The sequence below is a fragment of the Centropristis striata genome, chromosome 21 (assembly GCF_030273125.1).
Source record: "Centropristis striata isolate RG_2023a ecotype Rhode Island chromosome 21, C.striata_1.0, whole genome shotgun sequence".
NCBI classification, from domain to species: Eukaryota; Metazoa; Chordata; class Actinopteri; order Perciformes; family Serranidae; genus Centropristis; species Centropristis striata.
In genome coordinates, this window is record NC_081537.1 from 27234028 (window position 1) to 27248666 (window position 14639).

Genomic DNA, 14639 nt, shown 5'->3' on the forward strand with positions numbered 1-14639 from the left:
CCCTTGAGTGTCCCAGGGAGGTGATTTACTCTTAGGCTTAGCACCAAGACAGTTCCTGAGATAACTTGTAGATTTATTACCCTGTACACAGTCCTCTTGTTTCTTTGCAGTGCTAACTAGCTGTGTGTTAGCATTATCTTGTCCACTGTTTTGAATCCATGGTCGTTTCCACATTTTTTACATTTCACATTACACATTCACTTAAACATTCACTTCTAAACTGTGCATTTTAGTCTACATTAATGTAATCTAATAGTTTCTGGTAATCGTTTGGAGATTGCTAATTAGCTTTAGCTCTGTGTCAAGTCTCCCCACGTCTCACTTCAGTCTTGTGCTACTGGTAGGCCAGGCTTGCGCAGTGCTAAGAAGAGTGTTAAAATGTGTAATTATGGCAATAGCCTGCTATCTACAAAAGATGTATAGTCCCGTTGCTTTGTATGTACCCAGGAGCTGCTGCATGATATTTATCATTGAAAAAAAGCAGGATTATCTGCAGAAAACTGCAAGCAGAGGTAAGAGCAACACACACACACATCCAGTCAGCAAGGACAGAAGTAGGGTTTTAGGAAATCATGTTAAGCACACAGCTTAATTTTTTCAGCTTAGCAGAACAAAACTGATGCTTGTTTTATCCAAGAGTCCCACTCATCTACTTTTACTCATGTTAAAATCAACACAAAGAGTGATAGAAACACTGAAAATGTACAAACCTAATCTGTTCAGTCGGACTTCAGGGTTAAAAGCAGCATGCAGTTTGTGTCTTTGCTCGTTTTCCTTGAAATTAGAAAGTTCCTCCTCGTGCTCTGCTTTCATTCTGTCTGTGAGAGGAATTTAGCCTTTTCTCCTTATTTCTTTATGTAGATTATTCTATAAAAGTCATCACTTTGAGGCCTTTCTCCACAGAGCAAAGTGAGGTTCTCCTGTTACTGATGTATCCTTCTGTGTTGAGGCTTCACAGTGTGTGTCAAGTAATCCAAGGAGATGTTTGTGAAGCGCGTATCGAGGGCGGGGCTTGTGTTGGTGACGTATGTGGTGACGTCGAAGCAACGAAACTTAATGGACCTCCCTGTCAATTGACATGTGAAGGGTTATTTTCTAAAGCAGGCGAAAAACCGCCTGAAGCCCTGTAGTCAGTGTATTATTGATCATTTTACTGCCGTAAAACATGTGAATAACACACTGCCAATATTTTGTTTATTGTTACACTCTACTTATTTTGACTGAATCATTATAAACCAACCATTAAGCCTACAACTCTGGGTGTGGATGCAAATAAGGATTTAACTAATTTACTGCATATATCATTTTATGTTTAATTTTCATTATGTTTTAACTTAAAAACTAAAATTTTATTGTGCAACTTTGAGCTGTAAAATGAGATAAAAATACCTGATAATCTTTTTTTGCTTTTGTAAAGCCTACTTGGCCAAGGACTGTGAAAAGTGAATACAAAGTGAATTATTATATAAAATACAGCGTGCACAGCTATTATTGACTCATGATATGGAGGTTGAAGCCATTAAACATATGTAATATAATATTCCAGCTTTCCTCTCTGTGGAGGCCATAATGGAGATGCAGCTCTCTCTGCTGCACTGACCTGTCCTCACCACTGAGGGACATTTGAGAGGGACACCCTGCACCTTTAGGTTTTATAGAACTGCATCATATGTTGACTTTCTGTATCATCAATAAAAATACAGACATGAAAGCAGCTTTCTGTGCTGTTCGTTGATTCATGCCTCAATAACAGAGGATGAGCTCAGCACGATGCAAACACACTATAATCCTAATGTGAGCACATGCTGCAGGACATGCTGTCAGGGAGGAATAAGAGACACATTTCTTCTTACAGAGGTGCAGGAGACAACACAAATTCTTCCCAAGATGTTAAAAAACAAATAGATTAAAATAATGTTTTTAATGTGAAAAAAAAAACTGTCTTAATGAGCTCATGAGGAATTTTAAACAGTATCAACACCTGCTAATCTGTTTGTATATGCAAATGTATCCTCTTTCTTTTCAGTCTCAGAAAGGCCTCACACTGCAGTCTGGTGACTGCACACTACACACTACACATTACACATTACACACTACTCACTGCACACTACATTAACTGCAGGATGTAACTGTAACATCCTGCTTCCAGACATTTAGAAGCTCTACAACACTGTTTGTGTGCTAAAGAGAGTATTAGTAAGTGCCAGCTCACTGTTTACTACCATCAAGACACAACAGTGGTAACAGAAACACCAAATAGAAAATCAGGAGTCAGTCTTTACCTGTTGTCTCTGCTCATTTCCTATTGGACTTTGTGACCAAAAAAGTTTCAGCAACGATTTATTTAAAGAGTTTATAATTTCCTAATAATAAATTGTGATGTAATAATTATATAGGGTGATGCTAATAAAAGAGACTCTCCACATGATCTTATTTTTCATTGAAACAGATTCTTGTTGGCCTAACCTAAATCCATCAGAATAAACAAACAAACTCTATCATCGCACAATGTTTGCTTTGTAGAATTTCCGGATATCTCTTCGACCTCTTTATCATCAGGAGGGACTCCTTCAGTAGCTATCAGTGCTATCAGCTAAAAGTGGCAAATATAATAGTGATTAAAATGTGTTAATCTCTTGTTTGTAGAAAAAAAAAAGTCAAAAACACCATCAAGAGTTTCATTAAAAGTGACAACTAAATAATGCACTTTCCCAATGATTACTTTTAGTTTGGGAGTTTACAGTCATGTACTACTTATTTCAAGAAAACTACAGAGGAAAGTATGGGAGCTTTTAAAGATAGTGTTTTAGTACCAAACAAATATTATATTATAATATTATATCTTATTATAATATAATAAAAATCTGAGTTAAAAACACTGTTTCATTCCCTCTCATTTACAAACAACTTTGTTACATTCATTTGAAATATTTTGCATATTTTACAACAAACACAAGAGAAAGAAAAAAAAGACATGAAACTAATAAAAAAGAATGAAACCTGCTCAGGCTCTTATCAACACATTTACTTAATTTGCATTCAATAAAAACTGAATAGAAAGGTTTCTACTCTTTATGGACTTTCAGGTGTCGGTTAAAATTTGTTATTACCACAACCAAATGGTTTCTCTCCTGTGTGAACTCTCATGTGTAAATTTAACTGTTCCTGCCATGTAAATCTTTTCCCACAAACATCACAACCAAATGGTTTCCCTCCTGTGTGAACTCTCATGTGTTGCTTCAAATTCCACCTTACTGTAAATCTTTTCCCACAAACATCACATCCAAATGGTTTCTCTCCTGTGTGAGTTCTCATGTGTAAATTCAAATGCCCCTTCACTGTAAATCTTTTCCCACACACGTCACATCCAAATGGTTTCTCTCCTTTGTGAGCTCTCATGTGTAAACTCCAACTGTCCTTCCGTGTAAATCTTTTCCCACATTCATCACAACCAAATGGTTTCCCTCCTGTGTCCACTCTGCTCTGTGTGCCTACCTTTTGCTCTACTCTAAAACATTTTTTACTATCCGAGCTGCTGGAGGACCTTTCTCCAAAATGACATTTCCTGTGACTCTGGAGAAATCCCTTGTCAGTTAATTGCTGGCTACACTGAAAGGATTTTAAGGTGTTAGATGTCACATCACTCACAGGAGCCTCCTCATATTTCAGAACATTCACAGCAGACTCAGATGACCTGGTATCAACCCAATCATCACTGTCTTCAGTTTCAGGTTCAGAATCTGACAAAGGGTCTTGCCAGCCATCGTAATGGATTTTAGTCTCAGAAGAGTCTGAAGTCTTTCCATCATCAGTGTTTGGTTGTGAATGACTGTCTGGCTGTCTCTTCCTGGCTGGTTCTGATCCTCCACAGTCATCTCCATCAGTTTCTGTTTTTATCTGCACAGCTGAGCTGCTGGCTGGATGCTCTGCCTCTCTGTTGTCCTCCGCTTGGCTGTGATGGAGCAGTGAACACTCACATCTCTCTTCTTCATCTTCACACTTCACAGGAAGCGCAGTGAATCGAAACCTGGCTAAATCAGCCTCCTCCAGACCATTATGCTGCTCTCCCTCTGGACAGATCCGGAGTTCTTCCTGTTCCCCTTTTATCTGGAGGAGCTCTGGGTTCTCCTGGTCCAGGCTGGGGCTCCACTCAGGGGGGACCTCTTCTTTAACTAACAGCTGCTGGAACATTGCACTGCAGAGAGAACATTGTGGAAAACTGTAACTTCACACTGATGACTGCATATATATATATATATATATATATATATATATATGTGTGTGTGTGTGTGTGTGTGTGTGTGTGTGTTGGTGTATATATATATATATATATATATATATATATATATATATATATATATACACCAACACACACATCTAATTTATCTTAACTGTATTAATAATGTGACTATATACACATATTGGTTTGCAATATTGTAAATCAATGCATGAATTTTCTACTGGACTTCTGTTGTCGTGACTCACTTTATATTATAGACTGTATAAATAGTGGACGTAGTGATGGTGATGGTACACACTAGTTTGTGGACTGCCCGTTTGAGGCATCGAGTTCAGTGTTACACTCGTTGCCATCTTGTGTCGCCATCTAGTATCTGATACGGGGAGCAGACCATATCCCATATCCGGTCTGTGGAGGAGCAAGAGGGATCTGACGACACTGACTACACGCCTCTCTACACCTCAACCTGACTGATTCATGTTAGCATTAACTGGAGCATTAACTGGGACGTTGATTTTGGCTAGCAAAAAAAAGAAAGTATGATACTTACCTCAGAACTTGACTTTACTGACACGTTGCTGTGGATACGCATTGTTCTGCTTCTCTTCTAATGACGGCTCGCCTTGTTAGCTACCTGTCAATCAAAGGTAGCCACGCCCCAAATCATACAATTCTTTATCTTCTAGTTCCTTCTAAATGGGGCCATTATTTACACTATTAAATGTAACTGATTTACTGTGGTATTTTTCTGCACTTTGTTGTGATTTTATATATTACAATAAGCATGCATAAAAAACTGTCCAATGTAATATTAGCAATAACCACCTAGCCTCCTTCTTTCACATAATGGTATGATCCTAGTCTGTGCTCGCATGTGATTGGACGCGTGGCGTGCCCATCAAAATGAAGTCCAGCCTCTGTCTGCATGTATTCCCTGCAGAGCTGAGCAGTAACGCATTTAACGAACGTTAAAATAAACAAAAGGAGTGGGAGAAACACTAAAAATGTACATACCTAATCTGTTCAGTCGGACTTCCGGGTTAAAAGCAGCATGCAGTTTGTCTCGTCGGTCGCTTTCCTTAAAAAGGAGGAAGTTTCCCTCGTGCTCTGCTTTCATTCCCTCATTTCTTTAAGTAGATTATTCTATAAAAGTCATCACTTTGAGGCCTTTCTCCACAGAGCAAAGTGAAGTTCTCCTGTTACTTCCTTCTGTGTCGAGGCTTCAAGATCGAGAGTGAGGATTTGTGTCGGTGAAGTTTGAAGCCTCGCGAGCCGGCCGTATCACTTCACTGTGTCTTGAACTTTTTAAAAAAAAAAAATTTTCAATGCTTTATTGAAAATTACAAAAATAAACATTTCCGGCACGTTTTTCACAGTACATACCTTGCATAAGTGTAGAAAGAATGCCAGTTGAACATCAATCAACAGTAAAACTTACAATAATAATATCAATATTGTAAATTCAGAGCAGTTGAAAAAAAAATACAAAAATAAATAGACAAAAATAAAATACATATAAATAGTCTAAATGTTGTTTCAATAAGGAGGATTTGAATTAGTTTTAACTGTTCATTTCAGTGGGAAAATTTTTCAAGATATATAATTTTTGTGCCTTTGTTATTGTTAGAATTTTTAGGGATTTTAAGTACAATTGGAATTAATTTATGAAGACAATAACTGTGGGGGATGATTTCATAACTCTATTCTTGTGGATGAAGACATGAGAAGAAGACATGGTCCGTGGTTTCAATGTCATTTTCACAGAATGTGCATAAATGGTCACTGATATTAAAGCGTAGTCTGAGTAATTCTTTAGAGGGATGAATATTGTTTATAATTTTAAAGTGTGTTTCTTTAATTTTGGGGGTATAGGAAATTTTAGGTACATCGTTTTTAGTTAATCAATTGATGGATTATCAAATTTATGTAAGATATTATTTTTGTTTTGTCTGCCAGGGAACAATGTGTCAGTGAGATAGTTTCTTATAAAGTGATTATTACATTTTTTGTCCACTGAGTCTTGAACTGGTTCGAGGGTTTTTGCGCAAGCTTTGAAATATGAGGGGCAACCATAGACTATAAATAATGTCTTTACCATAGACTCAGTAAATAAGGTCTTTACATTAGTATGAAACCAGCACAGATGTTGTGATTCCAGTTTTAAGGATTCTTAGTCAGATCAACGCTTACAATTCATATTAACAGTCATGTTAATTTATTTTGAGATAAATTGTTGATTAAATCTGCTAGATAATTAGATTATGGGCCAAAGATAGAACACATAAGGAAAATGGAGTGAGAATGGGGTGTCATGATTGTGATGTTGTATTATGTGTATTTTGATATAAAGTCAGATGCAGATAAATCATTTTCTTTGAATAAAATATGTTGTTCAATCCAATATTGTGTTGTGAGTTTTGGTGGTATAAATAGCTAACTGAGTATTGTATGAATGGTTTTTTGTTTGTTTGTTTTTTACAGTAAGAAACTTTGTGATTGTGACTATACTTTCAGATTGTCATCAAATGTGACTACTGAAAACCTTTGTGAATTCCTCTTCTGGCGGCAGACACCACTCATGAGGATAAGGACTTTATAATGTGTCTACAGAAAAGGCCCTGCAGAGAACCTGTCTGTAAGCTGTATAACTGTATAATGTCTGCAGGCAGTTAAACTTGATAGCCTTATAAACATCATCAAAAACTAAAGTAGTTTTATGACAGCAAAATTCAATCAGGTGGCTCTTTGACCTCAGTCTCACCCAGAAACTAGAGCACAAAAACTCAGCACAAATGATAGATGAATCGTATATTTGAGATATTAAAATTGAACCAGGGTAACTTTCCATGCTCCATTACAAGTTATGCTACACATAACAGTATTGACCCTCCTGTGGTCCTTTTTGACCCCAAATCATTTTCATCATACCATTAATATAGGGTAACTTTCATAGAATTGCTTGAAATTCAGCATATGTGCCCCTCTGCATCCTTTATAGATAAAATACATTTCCACTTTCTTGATACATTTTTAAGTATTTTATACATTTTTATACAACACCTGTGGTCCTTGGGGGTCAAAAAGGACCCCATGACATTAGACTGGTTTTAGGACATGTAGAAAAAAATGATTTACATTTTTTTTAATTCACCTTTTAAGGAACTTATGACCAGCAAATTGATATATAATTTTCTTTTTTTTTTTCAATTTTAATCAAATATACCATATTGGGCCTCATTTAAAGAGAAAAAAAGGATTTAAACCATTTTTTTTTTCAATAGTTATAGTAAAATAACAATTTCTTGATGGGAATGCAACAGTAGGTTATGTTAAGTTTTGGTCAAACTTGTGTTTTGAAAGCATTGTTCATTTTGGATGGCAGCAAAAATAATAAAAGAATCAAACCTGTGGTCCACATTGATTTATAATTTTCAGATTTTTTCCATTATCATTTGTCAATTTTAGTCAAATACACTAAATTAGGGATCATTTCAAGTGAAAAAACGCAATAAAACCAGATTTTTTTTATAATAAGTAATAGTTGGGGAAAAAAAAAATCTTGATGGGAATGCACAGAGTGGGATATGTCAACCGTTAGTGAAACTTTTACTTTTGATACTTTAAGTTTAAGTACATTTTGATTCTGGTACTTTTGAACTTTTATTTTATTAAGTTTTGAATGCAGGACTTTTACTTGTTATGGAGTAATTTCACAGTATGGTATGGGTACGTCTAATTAAGTAAGGGATTTGAATACTTCTTCAACCACTGATATATATATATATATATATATATACACTCACACACAAACATGTAGATACTGCAGCTGTACAGATAATATTTTAATGGGGAGGCCTGCATGCAACAGCAGCAGCCTAAGACTAATAACAATTAACAATTCCTATACAAAAACAAATTATAATTCCATTCTTATATTCAAGAATAGCATTTAGCACAATCATTCTGTAATACAAATGTAAAGTAAGAGTTAACTAAACCACCAAATGTTTACAGTCTATGCCATACACCAACCACTCGTGCTGGTTTTGTAAACGACAACTTCCGGTCACAGAATATGAAACAACGGGCATTTTTGTCTTCTTCTACACATGCAGTTTGTTATTATAATTACAAAGCGAAAATTAAATCTTTTTAAATATAGTCAGTCCGTGTATCTTTTGGTCATTCGATTTTTCCGTTCACAAAAGGACATTATAAAACAAACAAGTGGTTATTTGATTTTTGTTTTAAAATACAAACATTAAAATTGAAATACAAGGTGTTTTTCTTCATCAGGGTCAGAGGGGGATCGACGATATTTAAAACATGATTTGATTTTTGTTTTCTAATTATAATCACAAAAATGGAAATCAAAACATCACCAAACAGCCAGCACACTTCAGACCCTGCAACTCTTCAAAGTCATTATAATATCAAAATACAGGTGATTCTGTAATACAGAAGATATAATGCAAGAACGCAATTCATATAATACATCAAGATTAAATATACACCGATTATGGCAATTCAGAAAGAATTTCATACACCTTATATATTCACTTCATTATTAGTTGCTTCGTGATATTTAAAGACAACTCAGGCTAAATAGTGCACTAAACAATTCACTTCTAACCTTTTACACATGAAAATATACAAATGTCTTTAAAAACAGCCATATATATACCTGCAAAAGGCTGAACCAGCAAAAAGCAGTTTAAAGTGTCTTCAGTGAAGAAGGGAAACAGATCTGCCCCAGAGAAGCTTTTATCTTTTCAAGCAGTTCAAAGTCAAGAAAAAAAGAAATGGCACAAAAATGGCATATTTCACAAACAGCACATAACAGTGAAAAACGCAACAGCTATATGCAATTATTGATAGTAGTGAGTCGATAAATAACCAACAACATGCTGCCCTTATCTATTGTGAAGATGCCAAGTAACCCGCTTGTTCATTGCAGATTGCAGAAGTGGTTTTGTTACAAACATGACACTACAATTTTAACTAATTACTGAAATAACCTATGCCTAGTAGATATTTATTTATAATATATATTATATATTTTTTTTTTTTTTGCAATTAATATGGAGACATCCTTTAGTGATGGTGTCATTATTTTCACATTGAAGGAGGATTAATAAAGTCTGAATTCTGACTAAATTCTAAAATAAATTCTAAATTCTAAAATCAGAAATGTTAAAAAAATAAATAAATCTGACTTTAAACTAAGAATTCAGAATTTTAAAGTCCGAATTCCAACTTTAAACTCAGAACTCAAATCTTTTGTTTCTCAGAATTCGGACTTCATTCTCAGAATAATGACTTCACAGTCAGAACTCCATTAACTTTTCACATTCCGTACATTGTACTATGGTACAAAGGTCAGAGGAAACCTTGTCTCAAAAAAATTACACTAATATCATACTTGGCTCAGTTAAAAGTAGGGATGTCCTGGTCATGTTTTGCTGATCCGGATCCTTTAATATTGAGAATCTGCTTATAATTTATCTTAACTGTTTTTAAAAAAATGATCTCCTAAAATAAACATTGAAAAAAAAGAATTGTTTTTTCCACTCCATGAGGTGCTGCAGAGCTAAAAGTCCCACATAAGGTTAGAATTGGACTCCTACTGCGTTTTGGTCAATTTATGAAAAAAACAAAGAACCTATCAAACAACACCTATTATAATTTGTCTTATTATCTGTTAGTTATATAATGTGGGATGGTCATGTTAAACATGCCAAAAGTTTAAATAATGTTGTAAACGTGTCAAATCAATCCCTGGAAGCAAAAACCTCAGATTTCTGCCCAATGTGAATCCTCCATTTCCAACATTCAGCTGCCAGGTTTCTATGTATTGTCTGTCACCTGCAAAAGGCATGTTACTGCAGTCTTTACATGCATAAACTGCTACATGCAGCTACATGCTAACGTCAGAGAAACCAGTATTTTGGTTCCTGACGGTGTGGATTTCTCCACAATTTCAGATCACATTGCTGCTAGAACATGTTACATTGTGTAGCATTTAGTTTAAAAGCTTTTATCTGTGATTTTTCATGCTAGAAAGTGCTGTTGCTATACTCTGTTCCCGTCATTCCTATGATGCAGAAGACCCAGAAACACTGACCAATCAGAGTAGACTGGGTTTAATCGGGAGGGTGTTTGAATATACTGGAGCTACAATAGCTTTCATGTTAAGCTCGTGTTGACCGGCAAAGCTGAAACAGCTGATCAGTCATGAGTTAAATGTTTCGCTATGTCAGAACTTATTCTTAAAAATCATTTCTAATCATGCTAACCGCATTAACAAAAAAGAAAAGAGACTAAAACCACCTCAAGGGAGCTTAAAACCGTATGCCTATTTTCTAAAGCTTTTTTCTAATTTTGGTGTTTCCATCAAACTTTTCTCATGCAAATTTTCAAAATGTGGATCAAAATTTGTTGATTAAAACCCTTGTGTCTCATTTTGTCATTGTAAAAAGGTATCCACATGGCATAACGGTTTCAAAACATAAATACTGTTGCAAATTCGTCCTATAAAAATGTAATTTCTGTGAGACGGGGATATCAGACATCTTAACCTCAGGTGGCTTATCTTATTAGCAGGGTTCATCATACTGACATACCGTGATTATTTTCTGTATCACATGAATTACATAAAACATGGAGATTTTTGGTCCACTTTTAAATAACTGGTGACTCTAATTATCAGTGTTTGATTGATCATGTCATTTCAAAGTGTGGCACTATGGGAAGCCACCCCCCAGACTGAAGGGGGTGAACTTCTGGGCCTGCTGAGCTCCAATCTCAGCCACATACAGGGCCCCTGTCTTCAGGTCTAGGTCTACCAGATGGGGCTTCACTTCATCAGCCAGCTGGATCACACTGACCACAGTGCACTGGCCAATCAAACCCACCTGTGGGGCTTCCAGCAGCGAAATCTGATTGGTGTTGAGCTGGACAACGACGAAGTACTTCTTGTCCGGGGTCAGGCGGACGGAGTAGGGCGCATCCTCGGTGAAGCAGCTCCCCCATGTCCCCAGCCAGTCCCCGGTGACGGAGTTAAAGACCTGGATCCTCTTGTTCCCCCTGTCGGCTACCCACACCCTCTGGACGCTGTCCACGGTCACGCTGTGGGGGATGTAGAACTGAGCTATGCTTTGCCCTTTCTCTCCGTGAATCCACAGTATCTCCTGCTCTTTGGACAGCTTGATGAGGCGGTTGTTCATCCCGCCGTCACCGTCCACGATGTACATCTCTCCAGAGTCGTGGACGTAGATCTCAGCTGGCTGGTGGAACTGCAGAGGGTTCAGCCCAGAGCCGGCTTTCCCAGGTGTACCAAGCACCTGACAAATACAAGAAGATATTAGAAGATATTCATCACCATGCAATATTGAACCAAGGCTTTCTAGTGTCAAATCAAATCCTAGATAAAGCAATCACCTGTAAGAGCTTCCCCGATGGTGAGTACTGTTTGATGCAGTGGCCGTACGGGCCGCTCCCCACATCTGTGATCCACACAGTGGGGTTTGAAGACGCTGCGTCTGCTAAGAACATACCATGAGGCATCTCCAGAGTGGTTGTGTTCCAGGACATGAGGAAGTCTCCATCTGTGCTGAACACCAGTACCTTGGGCACATTGTTACCTGATAGCAAAGCCAAAGCAAACACTGTGTGAAATGTTAACATCTGGTAGCACATTTTATATATATTTTTTTATTTGTAAAGTGAAGTATGGTCAAGGGATAGGACGATACACACTCAAAACTCAAAAAGTTGAAGTGAATCAACTGTTGAGTTCCCTAGCCTACAGTCCTGTACAGCCCATCTGGCTAGAACCAATTTAACCATTGTGGTCTTAACTCAGCGGAGCTGTGGTCTTCAATGTTTCCTCTAGCTGTAACATTAATTTAGCCACAGCCCATACCTAACATTTATATATATTTATATATATATATATATATACCAGGTAAAAGTCTTGTTGAGATTAAAAAAAACACTTTTCCAAGAGAGACTTGGCCAAGAAAGCAGCATAAAAAGTGACAAGTTCCAACATTTAAACACAGTTAACATAAACAATTAAAGAGAAATGATTTCCTTATCCTTTAGAATCAATTTTAATTCACCGATTGTGATCAACTCAGACAATTTCAATTCTTTTTGCAGATTGTTCCATGATAACAGTTCAAATCAGTTAGAATATATGGGCGATGCCTACCAAACTGCCATATGACGATGTCCACAGTGAAACATGACGTGGCTGATGATATCACCAGTGCAAGTCATCCAAATTACTCAAATCATATGGGCACAAAACCAACTACAGGGCCTATATCCACCACTAAGAATAAAAGAATAACTGTCATCTTGTTAATTCTTCACCAGAGTGCATTACATAGACTGTAAAAATAATAAGTGTGTTCTTAGTTAGTTAGTTTGAACAAATTCTCTTTAAATTTAGATTTGTTGATGCCCTAACATCAGTCTGTGCACCATTAAATAAATCAGAATTGTTACTATTGGCACCTAATAAATTTCACTGCAATCATACACCATGTGAAATCACAACTAACACAAACAAACTATATGATCCAGGCAGCAGTAGACCATGTTATGTGAGGTAAGATTACTGTTTTCGTCAATTCAGTCTGGTAGCTTTGAAGAGAGCATAGAAAAATCTTCAGTTCCCCCGGGTAACTTAAACAGGGGTGTCTGACGGCGAGGTAAAAATTCTAAATATAGTGTACAATTTCTTGTAATGTCACTAGTGTTAGGTGGCTAAAATAAGTTTTGCTGCTGCCCCCATTCAACAGCTGTACATTGTTTATCATCCATGCTGGTCCTCCTGCCTGTGTCTCCAAACTGGGCGGTGTCTACTGTAGATGATACACTGAGTGTAGATAAGAACTTTATACAACCCCACATAAAAAAACAACTATACCTCAAGTCTTAGTACACATTTGAAAATAGTTTTCCTTCACATATCACACTTTTAAATTAGAACATGCATACAATTCTGGCACACATCTAGAATTATATTAAAAAACATGAATTCTCATTTTCAATGTTTACATAACAAACAAGCATATCGTCACACTGTTAAAATAATCACCTAAGTCATTTTTTGTCAAAATTGTTTTTTTTTGCCTAAATCATCACCTAGTAAAATCGCCTACATCCTCAGTTGATCAGATCATGTGATTTTACCCCTATAAGATCATCACTTCTTTGACAATTTGCCACATTCATAGGCATCAGATAAGAACCCAGCAAAGAAGAGCTAGAGGGAGATTGTTTAGTTATCAGTTTAGTTTATCAGTGTTTTATTGTTGACACTAATATTGGTAACACTTTACTCTAAGGTGTCTACATAAGAGTGACACGAGCATGTCATAAACATGACATGGGATGTGTCATGAACATTATGACACTTAGGTTACACTTGAAGTAACATTAATGCTCATGATACTTGTCATGCCATATTCTCTTATGTATCAACCTTCAAAATAAAGTGTTGCCGAATCTCACTTAAGTCACAAAGGCATGTTCAAAAAATTGCCTAAGTCATTTATTTCTCTTAAGTTACATAATTTACACACAGTGTTGTTACTATGCCAATAGCCATTCTTTTTGACTGAAATGATCAATAAATGTCATGTTACACTTTTGGTGAAGTTTTTTGTGTTTCCTGCAAAACTAAAAGAAAAAAAGCGACTATTTTAACAGGGTGACGATATGTTTACTGATATTATAAACAATACCTATATTTACAGTACACAAACAATAGGCATATTTACTCTAGTTTAATGAAGTGAGTCACATTTGTACGTATTTACCTCTCTGTGCCACATACACCACACCAGCATACTGGTTGACAGCCACTGCAAACACCTCCCCGGTGAAGAGCTCAGGGTACTTGGGCCAGCTCAGGTCCAGTTTGTACAGGGGTCTGCCCAGCAGCTGGTAGTCATGTCTGAAGCCTAAGCTGACTGGCTGCTGGCTGCCAATGGTACCGTACAGCACCATCATGAGCACAACTAGTGAAGCCATACTCGACGCCAGCAAACACGTATGCCCTCTCTTTTTCATCAGCATGATTGCTCTCGCTGCTGGCTTGAGTTCCGTGTTGTATCCTGGTCAAGTGACGTTCGAACTAAAACTGAATATTGAAAGAACACTGACTGAAGTAATTTACCTTAAACCACACAGTCTGCTCCGAAATCCTTAACGGGATATTTATTAAGGGGCTGTGAAATTAAAATACGATAATATATATATAATTTGATACCCACTGACAACATTCAATGTATAATTCACTTCCTGGAGTCCTCAAACATAACAGATGGGAAGTATTGGATAGCACATTGCATTTCTGTTCACAGTGTCACAATAAAAGCATTGC

General features: G+C 36.7%; 2 protein-coding genes across 3 annotated transcripts; both read right to left on the minus strand.

Annotated features, from left to right (window-relative positions):
- Nucleotides 1-1915: 1915 nt before the first annotated feature.
- LOC131960087 (zinc finger protein 664-like) lies at nt 1916-5546 on the minus strand. Of its 2 annotated transcripts, XM_059325317.1 has the most exons (3): nt 5255-5546; nt 4791-4874; nt 1916-4195 (listed from the first exon to the last, which is right to left on the minus strand). In XM_059325317.1, the coding sequence occupies exon 3, from the start codon at nt 4189-4191 to the stop codon at nt 3094-3096; it is 1098 nt and encodes a 365-aa protein (XP_059181300.1). In that variant the 5' UTR covers nt 4192-4195; nt 4791-4874; nt 5255-5546; the 3' UTR covers nt 1916-3093. The 2 variants fall into 2 exon arrangements, with proteins under 2 accessions (XP_059181300.1, XP_059181301.1); XM_059325318.1 differs by lacking the exon at nt 4791-4874.
- Nucleotides 5547-8600: 3054 nt separating this feature from the next.
- LOC131959124 (NHL repeat-containing protein 3-like) lies at nt 8601-14600 on the minus strand. The gene is made up of 3 exons (XM_059324230.1): nt 14074-14600; nt 11681-11883; nt 8601-11583 (listed from the first exon to the last, which is right to left on the minus strand). The coding sequence occupies exons 1-3, from the start codon at nt 14330-14332 to the stop codon at nt 10984-10986; spliced, it is 1062 nt and encodes a 353-aa protein (XP_059180213.1). The 5' UTR covers nt 14333-14600; the 3' UTR covers nt 8601-10983.
- Nucleotides 14601-14639: the final 39 nt, after the last annotated feature.

Coding starts and splice junctions, on each gene's coding strand:
- LOC131960087 (XM_059325318.1), bottom strand. CDS start 4,191: ATGTTCCAGCAGCTGTTAGTTAAAGAAGAGGTCCCCCCTGAGTGGAGC.
- LOC131959124 (XM_059324230.1), bottom strand. CDS start 14,332: ATGCTGATGAAAAAGAGAGGGCATACGTGTTTGCTGGCGTCGAGTATG. Junction 11,884..14,073: donor GGTGTATGTGGCACAGAGAG/GTAAATACGTAC, acceptor CTTTGCTATCAG/GTAACAATGTGCCCAAGGTA. Junction 11,584..11,680: donor CATCGGGGAAGCTCTTACAG/GTGATTGCTTTA, acceptor TGTATTTGTCAG/GTGCTTGGTACACCTGGGAA.